Source organism: Cyrtonyx montezumae, unplaced genomic scaffold (genome assembly GCF_038088225.1).
Source record: "Cyrtonyx montezumae isolate F1298 unplaced genomic scaffold, pur_monq_1.0 scaffold_10, whole genome shotgun sequence".
In the NCBI taxonomy this organism is placed as follows: domain Eukaryota; kingdom Metazoa; phylum Chordata; class Aves; order Galliformes; family Odontophoridae; genus Cyrtonyx; species Cyrtonyx montezumae.
This window is the reverse complement of record NW_027071826.1, coordinates 32,394,571-32,412,078: the sequence shown is the minus strand read 5'-3', so window position 1 is coordinate 32,412,078 and position 17,508 is coordinate 32,394,571. Positions and strand designations below refer to the sequence as shown.

Genomic DNA, 17,508 nt, shown 5'->3' with positions numbered 1-17,508 from the left:
TAGATGTACTCACAGGACAATTTACATTTTAACAATGCATCTAACAGAAAACAGCTGATAGCATTAGACAATGACTCATTTGTAAATTCTCATCCAAGAAAGCATCTTCTCCCAAAGGAAGGGAGAGAAAAGAAAGACAAATTCTCAGCTCAGCACTCTTATGCCTTGGGTTAGCCATGGATAATAATGTTATGGGGAAGATACACTCACTCCCTGAGGGAGATGTTATTTCTTGCACCACACTTAAACCCCATAAATATCTGAAACTGCATTATTGACTTTGGAATAGGCACTTTACAGAAGACTTAAGAGTAAGAATCTTGGTCAAACAATTCTCCAATCTTTCGTATTAGGTGCAGAATGGCAAGTGTAAGACTCCATTTTCCCATGGTTAGAAATTTGGCTGGAAAAGCTAAGTCTGAGTTTGTTCATTCTTAATCCCTCTTCTCCGGAGTTTGTTTTAAACCATAAAAAGGTCATTCACAGAAGCAGGTCTAAACCAGAACATTCATTCCTGCTTAACAACTTTTTTTGCATTATACAATATAGTAAAACCAGCTGATAAATTCCAGCCAAATTGACACATGCGTGTAAAAGTGATTTTGTAAAGTAGGAAGATTATAACACGCCTTTCATCCCTGAAGGATACCTCCAAAATTTGTAAGGCACACACATATATAGCTAATGAAGTTTATCCACATGTGGAAAAACAGCTGCAGCCAGTTGGATCAAGGCACACTACAAGAATGCATACTATAAGCGAAGAGAGAGAGAGAAATTTGTCAAAAACTACCAGAGCAAATCCTTGCCATTACAAATGTGCCCTGGCATTCTTCATTGGAAATGCAGATTACGCAGAAAGTTTTTAGAGTTGTTTTTAAAGTTTTCATCTGAAAAACCAACGTGCATGTACAGTTTAAACTGCACTCTGTTCAGTATTTCCACCTTCAGAGGGATGAAAGGTCAATTCAAACCTGCCCAGATTCAAAACTCTTGTTCCAAGAAGTTTAGGTGCTTAGATCCCTAAACCACTCTGAAAGGATGGCTTCTATGACTGACTAGCTTTTAGCATAAAACATGAAACTGCTTCTGACATCAATGCTTGTTGATCTGGTTTCTCATCGTAAGTTTAGGTTTAAAGCGTTTGCACAAGGTTTGGCCATTATATAAAGGTGAGTTGAAGAAAAATCTGCTTTGTCCAAAATCAAAACACATACGTCCTCCTTCTTTTCCTTTTTCTTCTTCCTGGGGTGAGAGTCAGATTCCTGGGAGGGGGCATTGAGCTCGCTGGAATATTCTCGTATCAAGACATCAATGGCCCCTTTAATTATCTGATCTCTTCTCTTTGTTTCCTCATCCAGTGCTTCGTCATCATCATTTGTAGTCTCCGGTCTGGAATTCTAGGGAAAATGGTAAAGTAACAGGAATCAACAAATGGAGAATAGTAATATTAGTTTTATAAGTCCACATTTCATCATCACATTCATGCACAGAGTTTTTACTAAACAACCTCCAAGTAGTTATCTACTGCTTAATTTTTACCCAGGTCTTTTCACACTAGCAGTAACAAAGGGATCACAGTTTTACTTGTGGAATGACAGTTGAGAGCAGATACAGGATTGCATAATAAAATAGAACAGATAGTGGGTGACAAAGAAAAAACAGCATGCACAGAAAGACAGTCACTCTAATTCCAGTCTCAGTCAAAAGCTTCTGCCTTGTTTCTTTCACGATCTTCAGCAATTTCAGAATCAGTTCCTTAATGCTTACTGAGGTCCCATGCAATATAAATGTCTAACTCCTAAGTTGCAACTTATTAATGGAGAACTATATTGAAAAAGTGTTGCTAGGCAAAGTATCCCTTGCACAAAGACTTTCTTAGTACTGCTGATTAACAACTCCACAGTTCCTCTCATCTTTCTTCCCCTTTCCACCATAGAGATGAAAGGGAACAAGCACAATGTTCATTTAACTAAATATTATACAACAGGGTAAAACAGCAATCTGCACACTGAGCAAGATAACCCACTCCTCAATTCCTTCAGTATTTTTTAAAAAATGGGATCTCATGCAAGAATCCAGCTGGGTGTCTCATTAAGCAATAGGTGGTGGACAGAATGAGGAGAAAGAGAATGGTCAGAGCAGCAGCTAAGTATGAGGGGGAAAGGTGGATTCCTTCGGAGTTGAAGAAACTGCCAGACCAAGGAGGAGCAAACTGAAAAGAGCTAGAAAGATGGCGGTGGCAGAGAGTGGAACTGAAAAGGTTGAAGTGATCGAGAGGAGGTAACTAGATTAAGAATTGTTTGATGTGCCTCAAAGAAATTGTGTTAGTGTATATGTTTGATTTCCTAAAAATACTGAGGAAAAATTGTGGGACCAGCACATCAATGATGGTATGAAAGGTACCTCAAGTAGTATGATTAAAATACACTTTATCAAAGTCCCCTGGCAATACTCAGCCTTTCTTTGCACTCCACTACCTACAGCTACTGCACTTATTACTGTACACTAGGTACATAGTCAAAAGCATCACATGTTTCAAGTGATGAGTATGCCTCTAAATCTTGTCAAAAAAGAAAATAACTCATTAATAGGAAATAAAAGTACTCATGTTTGCGATTCACTGTACGTACCTTTATCACCAAACCTAAACCTTCAAAGAATTGATCTTCTAGTGTGAAGAACAGTTTCCTGAACAAGAACCTATTCACTTTCATTTTATAGAAAGTAATTGTTTTAAATACTGAATATCTTAAAACATCTGTGGTACTTTAAGATAATTACAGAGCAAGCTTAGCAACTTGTGACATGAGATGCATTATTTTAGCTAAGAAATAGATGAAATTAATTTTAACACACAAAGATGACCGCCCACTGCCTGATACCAGCATTGTTTACACAATTATGATCATCTTTCTTTTTCATTAATTTGTTCCAGGAGATTTGTCAAAAAAAAAAATAAAAAGGGAAAGAATAGACATGACAAACTGACAAAACAGCAGTTCTAGACTTTTATAAACAAAACTGGAGAAACATAAGGCACGGCTGAACTTGAGCATTAATTTTTAATTCATGCCGTAGATTCAGTTGTATTTTATAAAGAAGTACAAACAGATTAAACTTCAGTTGTGATGAACAATATGCCCTGGCAGCCAAAGTGGCAAACTATATCCTGAGGTGTGTACTTCCAGGCTACTGTTCATAAGATACTTAAACAGTACAATATATCCAAAGGAAGACAACAAATGTGGTAAAACGATTAGAGAACATCATCAAGGAGGTTCAACTGAGGATGCTCAGTTTGTTCAACTTACAGGAGCCCAACAGATGACCTCACTGCTGTCTGTATTTTCCTCATGCGGCAGAGCACAGAGGGAGGTGCTCACTTGTGCATTGGTGAGAGGGCAAAAGAGAGTGGCTTAAAGCTACATCAGGGAAAATTCAGACTGGATCTTAAGAAAAGGTGAAAAAAAGCTCTGGAACAACCACCCAAGGCAAGTGTTCAAGACTCCAAGGTTGTCAGTCTCAAAGAAGCATTTGAACAATGCACTTATATGTATAATTTAATTATTAGGTTGCTCCACGCAGAGTCAGTTGGACTAGATTCTTCATGGGTCCCTTCCATCTCAAGATATTTTATGATACTATGACTGTAAAAGTTAAACAAAGCTAACTTGTACATAACTGTGTTTGTGTTAATCTACAATGCTGTGCAAGTTAACCTAAAAGGGGTAATAAATCTTCAATAGCTATAAGTGGGTTAATTCATTCGTAGTAAGCATGGTAAAAAAATTCAAGAGTACTTGTGAATTAAGAGCTTCCACTTCATTTCTTTTCACTGCATCTTCAGACTTGTTAATTTGATTCTGGCAAAATCCTAAAGTGAATTAGTCGCAGAGACAAGAAAAGAAACTAGGAGACCAGCTCACAGTCTGATCTAAAAAGCATACTACATTACCCTCCTGCCAAGACATTACAAGTCATATATTATATACGCACCCCATTAGAGGCCTTTTTCTTTGCTTTCCATTCATCTAGCTGCGCCTTTGTTTTTGCATCAACTTTTACTAGTAGCTTCTTCTCTCCTATCTGGAGGTCATGGAGTAGTCTCAGTGCCCGTAGTGTGGATTCGGGTTCTTTGTATTCACAAAATCCAAAGGCTGAAATGGATGATTAAAATTAGAAGCAAATGTGTTAAAGATCTTCAGTTGTTAGCACTTTTTTGTTTAAACAAATAAATATTGCTTTGAATCAAACTCTGAACATTGGTACTTCTCAATATAAAACACAACAAAGAAACAGAACAATAATTAACTGCATTAACCTTTGATATAAGGAATAGCCTAGTAAATAAAGTCAAAGCAACACACAATACTCGTTTGTAAAGCATTTAAAATGACCTCAGCTAACAAACGTAGCCTATACAAAGACATCTCAGATTTGCAATTGTCCTGAAGATCAAGGATGTAAATATTACATTGTTAATCTAGAGGAGTATTTCAAAACAGCTACAGAAAGTTGTGAGGAAAAAATCCATTGTGAGAACTAAATTATATATGAAAGATGAGAAAAAAATTATAAAATATTAAATTATAAGAAATAAGAATATAAGAAAACACTAACAGTGAAGAATAACCATAATTGTTCATATATTCAAATATTATAGGAAAAAAATTAATCAGTACAATATGGAGACAGGGAAGGATGAAAAATTTAAAAATCAGGAAAACCTACTTAACAGTAAAGGATAATTCACAGCAATGGAAGTGGCTACTAACAGTACTGCAGATCCACTTCTTGGGAAGTGGAGTCCAGGCTGGCAGCTACCTCTCAGATATAGTCCATGAACACTTGATTTAGTCTCAAAACAGGAAAATGAACATTTGTCCCTTCAAATACAGTTTTGCATTTAATCTTTCCCAATTATTTTCTTTTTTCGCTGCACTGATTTCAAGGACAGAAAATACTAGCTCTATCAGGAAGCATTTAACAGTTAAGTATTGTATTCAATAACTTAAAACATTAACTATTAAAATAACAGTATGCCAAACATTTGAAAATCTGCAAATAATAAAAACATTACTTTGATTAGAAGTTTTGAAAAGCATGAACATTATTACCTTGAAGTTTTCCAGATGCCCCTTGTACTCTCTTCCAACTCAAAACCAAGCCACATTTCTGCATTAAAAATAAATATTTAAATATTATTTTCTTTGAAACATTAAAAAAGTAAACACTTGTTGCACAGAAAGTGAAAAGAACAAACACTACTAAAAACAAGCCCTGTCTATGCTCACTGACATATACAGCTAAAATAATTTTTTTTCTTTCTTATTTACTTACTACAAGTTCAAACACCCTGGACTGCTATTCTAATGAGTATGACCAACTCTGCTTTCAGTTTCAATTCCACTACTTAGGAGATTACAACTTTATTTAATAGTGAGGGATGAAAGCCCATGACACTTACTGCTAAAAGCTGCCTTATGAGCATGTCTGAGGCCTTCTCAGAAATGTTGCCCACGAAAACGGTGGTTGTGGGACCGCTGTTTTCATCATTTTCTTTGTTCTTTAAGCCAGGGTGATCTTTCCTCACTCCTAAGTGTTTTCCAACCATAGACACTGTGGTAGGAACTAATACCTGGAAAGAGGAGAGAACAAAATAAAGCACTGCTGTTGTGTTGGTTTTTTTCCTCCTGTATTTAATTTAAGACAATAGGATAGACGTGAATTTGAAAATTAATTTCTTATATGAACCTTGGTTAAATTTATGGAGCAAACAAACATTTCATGTTTTAATACCTCATACAACATCAAAAGGATGCCATTTTCTGATAGACAGAAAAAAGGTGCACCTGAGCATGGCTACTGGAAGATCTTAAGGTGAGCATACAGTAATACTAAACATCATTTGTTTTATAAATTACTCACTTGCAACATTTGAGTCATTAAAAGTTGAAGCACTCCACCTAACAGTGTGCTAGATACTTAAAACATTACTCGTTTAGTTGGTCAGTACACAGCCCTTAGCCATTTGCCTTCAGTTAAGAAGCAACTATTTGTAAAATAAACTGTACAGAGACAGACATGAATGTTCATTCCATTTTGCTGCATCCCTTCTTTCACTTAAGTTTTAAGGTTAGATATGCACTGAGTCTCTCCTCTCAAAACCCTTTCTAAATGCATCAGTTTTAACAGTTTTATCAGGAAAGTGAATAACGTATTTGTTCAGCATTTCTTTATTAAGCACACTCGTTACCATGAGCATATCTTTCTCTAACAAATAATGCAAGCTATAAAAAAAATAATCAGTATTTTGGGGAGATTTCACTTATGCAAAATCACAAAAATGCTAATTCACCTACATGTCAATAAAAAAACCTTTATCTTTAATAAGCTTAATAACTGAAATTAAAATTAATCATTTCCTTCAGGAGTATGCCTTTTTAATGAAATAGTTCAGAAGACAAAAATACTGTTGAAATCTATGCATGAAAATCATCCCCAATGTAATACTTACAGTTGGAGCAGGAGCCATAATGCCCATTGGCACAGGAATCATGGGGGTCCCTGAGAAAAACAAGATATACTATTAATACGTACTGTTAAGACCACTGATGAACACAGATGAATTGCTAGAAGCCATGATTCCTAAACCAGACAGCAAATTTGGTGACACAAGAATTTTAGTGTATTAAAGCACTCAAGCACAGCCCACACATACCAGCAGAACATGAATGTCCTGACCACTTTTAACACATGCTCATTTTGGCTTTGCTCTTCACAAACAAGCTCACTTTTAAAAACACATTCAAACCATAGTATTGCTCTAGAAGATGAACGAGACTGAGAATTCTATAGACTATAGAGAATTCTATTCTATAGAATATATATATATATTATTATATATCTCTATTCTATAGAGAATTCTATAAAAAAGCATCCCAAGTCCAATAGATGGTAATCCCATTCCTTACTTGTTCACTTCCAATAACACAATCAATCCTTCATACTGTTTAGGGCTGAGGTCCAATAGCATGAAACCTGCTGGCATCCTTTATTATTTATAACAGAGTTTAATAAAGGTTGCTTTAAAAAAACAAACCAGAAGCACACTACCTTATTAATTATTGAGTTTAAGTCTTAATATTTTAATTAACACCACTATTTAATAGTGTGAAATTACATGTAATATCCTTTTATCCACTACAATATCCACTGATACACTACCTGGTGGTAGGGAGCTGCTTTGGCAGGGGGGTTGGACTTGATGATCTCTTGAGGTCCCCTCCAACCCCTATGATTCTATGATGGCTTTAAGCACTATCATGTTAGTTAATATCTGGTCGGTCATGATAAAGGTCATTTACCTTTACATACCAGCTGCTATAGGGGAGATAAAGCTATTTATCAGTAAAGACATTAAGACTCAAGAACAACAAAGTTAACTTCATGTTCTTCAGGAAAATACTCTCTGGGGATTCAAGATTATTGTTTTTTTCATTCTACATATACTTGTTCATCCTTTGATTCTTCTCTCTTTCCCTCACTACTGTACTCATGAAACCCCAAGCAAATTTCTGCAACACTCTGTTCCTGTGTTGGTTCCCCTGCTTGTTCTAGTCCAAAAACAACACTTCATTTCACCCTCTGCAACTTTTCACCCAGCCACCTTTTATTTCTTAGATTCCACTATCTATTTCTTCCATCAGTCAATCCTTTCTTCCTCAGTTCCTTCACTTAAATTCATCCCAAGTCCTTCGAAGCTCTTCAGAGAACCTGCTCTCAGATTTATTGCACCACATCATCTCTCAGACTACAAGAACCACCATGTGTGGTTCAAAGTCTGGTAGTGCAGGTGTGACAGAATGATGTGACCAATGTTCAGCAGAACCCAATCAGATCTAGTAACATGTTGGGCACCATCAGTAAGCACACTGATGATCAAGATCATGGGCATCATTTTGCTGCTCCGTAAAAACTTAGTGCACCTGTATCCTGACTAGTGCCTGTAGAGTTGATCTGCAACACAAGAGCATGTAGACTCAGAGAAGAGCAACTACATGACTTATAAAGCAAGAAGCTATGAAGGAAGAACTTCTATACAAATGGCAATGAACTTCTGGAATTTGGAACAAGAGATGACAGCTGGAACTGTATCAACATGTTCAAAAAGTATAAAAACACTCATGAATGGTTAAGCCCAGAAGGAGAAAAAGAAGCGCAAAAGATCATACTCTAACATCCCTAATATATTAGTTGTGGAAACTTCAGTTTCAGATATGAAAAGCAGATAGCTGCACGCATGCATCTAAATATTATCTACTCCCATAGCTCAGACAAAATATCAGGCCATATGGACTGCTGATGTGAACAGAACATTTCTTACATATAGAAAGACATATGAATTTTATATCTTAATTGTATCTGAACTTCACAGAAGATGAGATACTAAATCACCTCCCTTTTGAGTCTTCCACACCTAAAGATGGAAATGCTAGTTCTTATTTCTAAGTCACCTTCTTCAGCAAAGCAGAACACTTTTCCCACCTTCATTCTTGCACAAGCACACTGTTCTAGCAGATTTTTTATAGGCTGGATAATTAAGGTGTTGGTTTTTTTTCTGCTGAACACCTAGCTAAACATATTTTAATTGTAATTTTACACATGCAATAAGTTTAGAGTAGACATTCAAAATGCCAATGTGGCATTTTCAATTCTATTTATACACTTAGGCTGAGAAATTAAGCCTGTATCTTTTAACGGACAGAAGATGTTAATTCACTAGGTAAGCAAGTCATACTTTCGCAGCAAGGAGAAAAATTAAGTTCCCCCCTAAAACCAGACTCCTCCAATTCACAACCTATTTGAATTAAATTATATATATATTTTATACGTTACATTATTTTGGAAGAAAAAACAACCTATTACTAGAGCCTAGCATGATGAATAAGCTTGCATGAACCACTTCTGAATTCAGCCATCTGGTTTTTGAAAGTCTTTATTGTCTAGAAAACACTTGTGCACAACACAAAACCATACTCGCAGAAATTTTCTGCAGCTATCATGTTATGAATTTTAAAGGGATAATTCTCTGCAGCATTCCTCTCTTACTTCCCATCCAGACTCCAGACACTTATCTATACTATCAACGCAGAGGAAAAAAAGAAAAGGTGGTCCAAGATTCATACATTAAAGTCTCAACATGCAAAAAATAAGATGTTGATCTTAAAGATGAAGAAAGGTGAAAAACAGAATTTGTTTTGGGAAGATTATGAGGAAAGAACAATACAACTAAGTTAGCAAGATGTGTGAATGAAAATGTGTAAAAAGGGAATGTAAAGAAATGGTATTTCCAAGATGGACTTATTAAAAAAATAAAGAAAAGGTCAAGCTTCTCTGAAAGTTATTCCTACATTTTCACACTGTGCATATTTGGCCTGGGCGTTTCCAAAAGCTATCACAATGGCTTATTTGAAAGCAATCAAAACCCGTATACTGCCAAAGAAGTGACTCTTAAAATACCTAACAAAAATGACAACCTAGCTTCAGACTTAAACAGAAAGACAACAAAACCGGAACTGTATCCAACAGTTTGATTTCTGGTTAGAAGCAAGCAGACAATGGCAGACCAGAGTCTGTGCACCTGACAAGTGTGCCTGAACTAGAAACTCAATTGCAATGCACACAGATCAGTGTTACTGAAATACACTTAAACTAGTTATCTTAGGGAAAATAGTAACTTTTTTCCAAATTCCTTTTTACAAAAAGGAATTTCATTCTGCAACAGTTTCATACACTAATAACTTACCAGGAGGCACAGGTGGAGGAAAGCCGGGAAACTGTGGAGGTGGAATCCCAGGGGGAAGAGTTGGGATTCCCATAGGAGGGCGATTCAAATGAGGTGGAAAAGACATTCTTACAGAAGCAATCTGTCAAAAGGATAGAAAGGGAAAACTTTTATTAGTCAGCTCCCAAAGATATTCTATAAAAGCAGTGCAAATGATCTGTATCGAATTACTTCAAAGCTTTATATGGACATTCATACAAATTAAAACTGTTTTTAAACACTCAACTGGGGAAAATAATAAGTTTCCTCTGTAATACAAGTATTCCTTACCAGTGAAAAATAGCACTGAAAAAAACCAGAATCATTATGTGCTTCTTCATACCAGTGTTTTACATAGAGTGGGAAGTAAACAGCATTTAAAAGCATGCACACAGTTTCTTTAAAATGAAGCTTTTTTCTTTTCAGTATCTGAACACAGAAGTAATCTTAGAATACTCTCTTCAAGGCCAGTAGTTCTCCAGGACAAGAACTGACCGCACACAATACAACCACAGAACAATTTCGGAGAAAGAACTGGGGAATCCTCATGTACAGCACTGACAGAAATTGAATAACACAGATGCTGGGGAAAACACCAGGCTCCAGAACAGAGGCAGCTAAACACTTGGAACAGGGTTCTCTCATCTATTTTTAACATCCCAGCTCAGACCTTCTAGAGTACATCTTGGAGGATAGCCTGGGGGAGCTGAGGGTCAACGTGCTATCACAGAACAGAACGTTTAACATCATTTTTCTACTCAGACTGTTATTACTACACAGATATTACTGATCCTACAACAGACACCACCCAATAAGACTCAAGATCACTCTTCATAATGCTCTTGCTTCCAGTACTTTCTCAGCAGCCTTACATGATTAGGTCTTGATTTTCATTCCTTAAGACCAAATGGAACACTGGTTACCAACACACACAACTGGTCACATAGTTTTAAGTCTTTGTTTCTATGCTTGTTAAAACACACAAGGTTACTCAGCAGTAACTTGTCACGCCTGTATTTCCTCATGAGCACATATGTACACCCACATCACACTGAGGAAGCAATGAAACTTTGAATGCCCTGGATTATACAGACAAGTCACAAGGAGGAGCAGATTAGAGCCCAGCCAGCTTCCCATGTACACATCTGTGTTTCCTAAAAGACTGAGCAGTACTGTAGGCTGCAGTGCTGTTTGTTTTCCAAACAGGCAAACACAAGTCAAAATCATAACAGAAGGCCTTGAGAACAGGAATTATAATGAATAAAATTCTGACAGCTAAAACAGATCTGTAGATGGGATGGTGCATACCCTGTTTCATATCACTGAATACAAAACAGGAGGTAAGCTTGCTAGATACAAATGTGACTTCCACACATGTGCAAGAGCAAGTAGTTAATGACAATCTTAAACAGCAGAACTAAGAGCTAGTATCAGTACTTTACCATAATAGCAGATGCATTTAGAAGAGGCCAAAAGGAAGTAACCCTATAGCAAAACTTCATTCCCAAAGAGTCTATCAACAGCTGTGTATACACCCTAATGAAGAGGATGAAAGCAAAACCTACATGTATTTGGAAATATCGTTGGAACTCCAGAAATTATTTGAGTATAAAAGTAAATATATAACCCTATAGCATAATTCACCTAAAGACATATTTGCATCAGTCACAAGAGGTTCATGATGACTGTGTTCATTAATTGGACCCAAAGAGCACTCATCTACACAGCACCAAGAGAAAAGTTAAACACTCCTTTGACACAAGGTCTCTAAGGTGGTACAAGAAGCAAAATAGCAAATCTTTTCTCCACCAGTTCACTGAGGATTATCTCATACAATATAAAAAACAGAAAGGCTTTTTGTTCTTAGTAATGGATACACTTCAATAACTATCACCTGTTATTCTTGCCTTTTCAAGCGAACAGGCAAACAAAAGCAGCACAGGTGTACCACCAAATCATTTCATTGGAAGAATGTTGTTTATATACTGCCTACACACCAGCAAACTCTCCTCTACAGTGTGAAGCTTGGATGGTATGGAAAGAACTAGGACTTCCATATCTGTCTTCCTAACATTACTCCATGCTGTTTCAACAACAACAAAAAAAAATCAACCAACAAAATCAGCCAAGTGTCCCAGGAACAGCAGGAAATTCAGATCTTTAGGGCTCTTAGTCCTTAGCTATATTTTAACCAGTAGGCTATTAGGCAAAAACTCAAAACAGCTTTGGGACAGGGTGGTAAAGTATTATCTTGTGGGTTTGATGTCCCAAAGTGGCTACAGTATAGTTACAAAATTTGAGGTCCATAAGACATAAATGAGAGATCTGTTAAATAAACAAGAAAAAATAACTGGGAATTTTCCAAGCTCCCAGGAGATGCGGTCCCTCTCCTTGCTCTAATAAGCACTTTATTTAAGATACCATTTTAGGGAAGTATAAAAAAAGTGTAGGGACTAAGAACGAGACTCTGAGCTAGATGCAGAGAGAGCACTGGTAGAAACCTCAGGACATTTCTCTGAAGACTGTCCTAAACCCCACAGGTACAGAGCAGTAACCACTGTCCGGTGTACTTTCTTCAAATTTTCCCTAAAAATTTTAATAAAAATGCTCAAGGAATCAAAGTCTTGGAATCCTTAAAACTGTAACTGACTTGAAGTATAACCTCATATAAAGTCAGGTGTATAAAGCATCACTTTAAGGGAGACATTAATTTGCACAAATTTAGCAGCTGCCAAAGATGCACCTGTAAGAACATTATCTAGCCTGGTAATATTAAAAATTCTGAAATCCTCATCACCCAAGATGACAGACCTGTGTCAGACTCTAAACACGGTCAATTTAGGCTGCCTGCATCAGCAAGAAGGGCACTACAGTGCGAGTAAGACTGCTAAGTCAGATGGAGACGAGACCCCAGAGCTCCCTCTACACGTGGGGAGGTGCAAAAATCTGCGGGTGAAACTAAGTTTTCAGTATGTTTTCATATGGAAAGAACTCAGTCCATTCATTACTACAGTATAAGGTAATATGAAAAAAGACTTCCCAAATGAGGATGACTGTGAGTTTTGTTCAAATAGCACACTCCCGCTCTCAATTAACAAAGTAGTGTAGCAGCACACAATATATTAACTGTGGACAATTTGTATAAGCTGTATATTAACAATTCCATGGATAGCAAAATATCCACGCTTAGTCTAAGCAGATCCAAATCAAATCTTGCTTGATATCTTAACTGAGGCAAGCACTACACAAGCACAGCTAGAACACTCCAGAAAGAGTTCAACTGGTTTAATTCAGGGCTCTCGCAGTTACTAAGTCCTGGTGGAACCAAGTGTGGGCAGTAAGCACAAAACACGTCTAAAGAAATTTAAACAAAGTCCAGCTTTGATTAAAATCTCAACTGCCAGACGATTAAGAGAGCCCTGACAAAATCCATGCTTATTGCATAACACCATGCTACTCAGTAACACCCTGAGTCATTAAGGCATTTGATCCCAATGTTTCACTGTAACGTTCACACTCATTTTTTTCCTACTGTTCACTCTGTATGGCTGCCTGCATGTAATATTATGACAAAAGATTTTACACATTTTGTGCCACAACAGGTGCAGCTGAGCAGCACATTTTCAAAAACAGCTGGAGAAAACATACACGATAAACAGGCATACTGCAGTCACTACTACCACACAGGCTTTTAACATCAGACTCCACGTGGTGTGTGGACTTTTAAGCTGCTCCATTATAAAAATAGCTCCAAAATAAAAATAATCTTAAACAGTTTGCCACTCATTGGAGATACTGCCTATATTACTGCATCTCAGAATGGTGCATAGGTCCCTACAAATGAAGGCTCTTTACTTTCAAGGGACAATGCCCATCACTTTCTTATAGTCTTACAGTTTTCTCCAAAACTACCTTGAGGCTAAGTGAGGCATTAATGAAAAATATAACAAACACACCACGACAAAAAAACAAATTTAGAGATTTTCTAAGGATATTTGTTTCTAAGCAAACAAAACTAGTACTTGCTTAAGCCTGCTTTCTGGAGATGCTCTAGAAAGATCACCATCATCAATAAGTTACAACTCAAATTTCTACAAAATTCCAACTAAAAAAGCGACATGCTTGCCCAAGACAAAGCCTCAGTCTGAAAGCTCCCTACCCAGAGCTCTACTAATCACATAATCAGAATTTTAACATCTTGGACTTTGTTTTCAATCCTGCATAAATTTAATATAAGCTCTCGTCAGTAAAATAAACGACCTTCCATCTTAACGTTGCTACTGAGTCTTCCCAAAAGACAAACACAGTCGTGAACATCAAGAGACAGAAGTGAGAAATGTGAAGCACTGTGTGCAGTGCAGCTCCTCCATAGGAAAAGTAAGAAACCAGCCAGTACTTCCCTACTCAAGCTGTTCCAGGCCACCTTCAGTAAATGCTGATGCAATACCAGTAGCAGTGTCTCACTACCTCACAAATAAATTAAGATATGTTTGCAGTCATCTTAAGTAGAACAGACTAAGAATGACACAAGTTCAAGATTCCATTTCCTGCAAAGCCATATAAGACCTGATGTCACAAAAAAAAAAAGAAAGAAAAAGAACTACTTCTGTTCAGGATGTCGCTGTATTCTAATAAGTAAAAATGAGAAACAAACACGAACAAAACAATTTCCCTTTAAGCAGCAAAAGGTCTTTCCCCATTAATAAGAAAAAGTCGTTATGAGAACAAAATGTGCCTATCCGCCCAACACAGGTGGTACTCACGGGGCTCAGCCCGATTGTCTCGAGTACCGGCAGACACGTGCTGGGGGAGATGACCGCCACGGGCCATTACCCTCCATGCCGCGACACTGCCGGAAAGCGCTTCCTCGCACGAAACGGCACCGACGAGCGAAGCCCAAGCAGACCGGCGCGGCCAGGAGCGGGCCAAGGGCAGCTTCGGGCGCCGCCTCGGGCTCGCTCCCCTCTAGGCCTCGCTTCCTTTCGCCTTCCGCCGGGCCGTACCGGCGATCCCGCTGAGGCCACGGAGGACGGAAGAGAAACGCTCCGCCGCCGCGCCGCGAGCGCCTCCCCGAGGCCGCTCTCGCTCCCCACCCCGGCGCCGGCCCCGCGCCGCCTTCCCGCCGAGGAGCGGCCGCGGTCCGAAGAGCGGGAGGGCAGCGCGGCGGCCCGAGCCCGGCCCGGCCCCAGAGGCGCCTCCTCTCAGCGAGCGGCCGAGGCACGGCCGCCACCTTCCCACCCCCTTCCGGCCGCCGCGGCCCCGCGTCGCTCACCCTCTCCCGCTGCAGGGCAGGAGCCGCGTCCGGAGCGCCGCCGCGGCCCCTTCGAGAGGCGCAGGCCGGGGATGGCGCGGAGGGAAGCCGCTATACCGCCGGAGGCCGGGCTGCAGGGCCCGAGGCGCCGCTAGGCCGCGAACACACCGCGCCGAGCCGCCACCGCCGCGCTGCGCGGGGTCATGTGACCCGCCCCTTCCGGCGGCGGCCCGACCTGCACCGCGCCGCCCTACCATAGAGACGGCCTTGCCAGAGCGCCCTCCAGCCGCGCCTAGACAGCGAGGCGCCCAACCATAGAGAGGCAGCGGCTAGAAGGTCGGCCTGAGTGAAACGGTGTCAACGTAATGTGGAGCTTCGCCATCTTAAGGTCAGGCTGTAGTGATTTGAGGCGTCGGGAGCTTCCGCAGGCGGGAGCCGCCATTTGCAGGCTGTCCCACTCGACTGCGAGCGAGGTGTGACAGTGGCAGTGCTGGCTGGACCCGCTGTGGCAGAGTGCACGTGTGTGGTACTCTAGAGTGCAGCTAATCTTAGGGGCCTGCGAAGAAAAACAGTCTTACGTCGTCCGTAGACGTAACGATATCTGGAAGGTTGTACCTCACCTGAAAAGGTTTCCAATGAGCAAAACGAGCAGGTGCAGGTCCCCTAGGACGCTGTATCCTCAGTTAAAAGAAGAAAGTTCCTGTGCTGTATGGCAGGTTGGACGTTTTGGGGTCTGCTGCTGGTGATGTCCCTGAGCTACATCCAGCATCCAGACTGCATTAAAAATGTGTTAAAATTGTACACCTTCCCCCCATATCATTTCTGAGTGGAACTGCTGACAGCAGGTGATTGCACATGGAAAGAGCAAGCAGCAGCTGTGAAGAAAGGCAGTCTGGAAGATGATCACAAAGTGACACACAGCTTAAGCTTGTGTGAACATTTTGGATTGGCAAGAGAAAAAGGCCTGGTATCTCCATACTGTGTTCACACTGTTCATATATACCGTATAAAGAAAAATGCTCAAAGGATCGTGTAAAGACAAACCATCCCCTCCACCTGCAGTGGAAACAGCAGAAGAAACTGTTGACTTCTTCAATACAAAGAAGATGGAATCTAACCAACTGATTTCATACCTGCTACTGAGCAGCCAGCAACTGAGCTGAAACAGGTACATTTCATTACCTTGCTTTATGAGAGTTGATGTGCAGAGGTAGAGATCTCAGCTTTAGGGAGTACTTCACAATTGAAGCAGCTCCTTCGTTTTTAAGAACAGCATTTTTGCTCTGTTAAGTATAGCTCCTTCCGTATGTCCTACAAATGTTCCTTCAACTAATACAAATTTAGTCAATACAATACTGACTATTATTAATCTTTTGAATAGTTTATAAATATTTGTAACTATATAGCACTCATTTTGCAGCTCAGGAATAAAACTTAGGGAAAAAAACATTCTGAGTTTCCAGTTTCTATGCAGTTGTCTCAGACTGAAATTGTTATCTGCCTGAAAAATGTGAAATCCAAATTCAAGGAGATAACAGTTTCAGTCTGAGACAGAGGCTTTCATCATGTGGAAATTGATGTATAGCTGCTTAGCCAGAGAAGGACACCAATGTAGATTTACTTATACAAATCATCAACTCTTGCCTCCGGTACCTTTCCTAATCAGGGAAGCATGCAGTAAAAATAATTATTCCAGATGTCCACTCTTTCTGCTCTTGAATTTTAGAATTTCCTACTTAATTCTGTCTGTGCTATCTTTTTACCTTTCAGTCATGAAATTGAGATGCCATACTCCAGTTACTGATCCCGGTTCACTCGATTCCCTTACTCACTGTTGACATCAGAATAAAATTAAGAGTCCAATAGGGGGCTTTTAAGATTGTTCTGTATTTCAAGCATAAGAAATCATTCAAACAATACCAGGCAGTATCTCAGAGTAAAAAGGTCAGATTGTTTCTCAGCTGTACAACGTTTTAAATATTTTATGGATGCACATCTCTAGAATCATTGGGTAAAAAAGATCTACTGCGATGGTGATGTGCACGTGTAGGAGTACAGGCTTTGTAAAATGGTGACTGGTCTTTGGGATCTTTACTCTCCATCAGTTTAAGGGACAAAAACCTGACTGTGGTAGGGGAACACAGCTTGGGCCATGTACAGAAATACTACACACATTTCCTACTCCAGGCAAAGAGTAGTGTTGCAGATTTTCTAAGGGAGAAGTTGGAGGGAAAAATGGGAGCAGAACATTTAGGTTTTATCCAGAAAGCATGCTATGTAGAAACTGGGCTTAGGCATTAAAATACTGTTAAAAATGTTGTAAAAATGATCTTTGTGTAACTTTTTTGTAGTACTGTGAATAAATGTTGCCTTTAAATATCCTTTCATTAATACCACGAAACAAATGGTTACATTTTGTTTTCTCTTC

The 17,508-nt window shown here is 39.2% G+C and overlaps 1 protein-coding gene across 2 annotated transcripts in view; it reads right to left on the bottom strand.

Annotated features, from left to right (window-relative positions):
- Positions 1-15,257, bottom strand: part of RBM25 (RNA binding motif protein 25) — a 30,724-nt gene extending 15,467 nt beyond the window's left edge. Inside the window, exons 1-7 of one of the 2 annotated variants that reach the window (XM_065754719.1) lie at positions 15,102-15,257; positions 9,812-9,932; positions 6,521-6,570; positions 5,471-5,641; positions 5,121-5,178; positions 4,000-4,160; positions 1,218-1,400 (exon numbers count right to left, since the gene is read on the bottom strand). In XM_065754719.1, coding sequence (XP_065610791.1) covers positions 1,218-1,400; positions 4,000-4,160; positions 5,121-5,178; positions 5,471-5,641; positions 6,521-6,570; positions 9,812-9,917 — 729 coding nt within the window. In that variant the 5' untranslated portion in view covers positions 9,918-9,932; positions 15,102-15,257. The remainder of the gene's footprint in view (positions 1-1,217; positions 1,401-3,999; positions 4,161-5,120; positions 5,179-5,470; positions 5,642-6,520; positions 6,571-9,811; positions 9,933-15,101) is intronic. The other variant, XM_065754720.1, reaches the window with a different exon arrangement.
- Between the last annotated feature and the right edge of the window lie 2,251 nt (positions 15,258-17,508).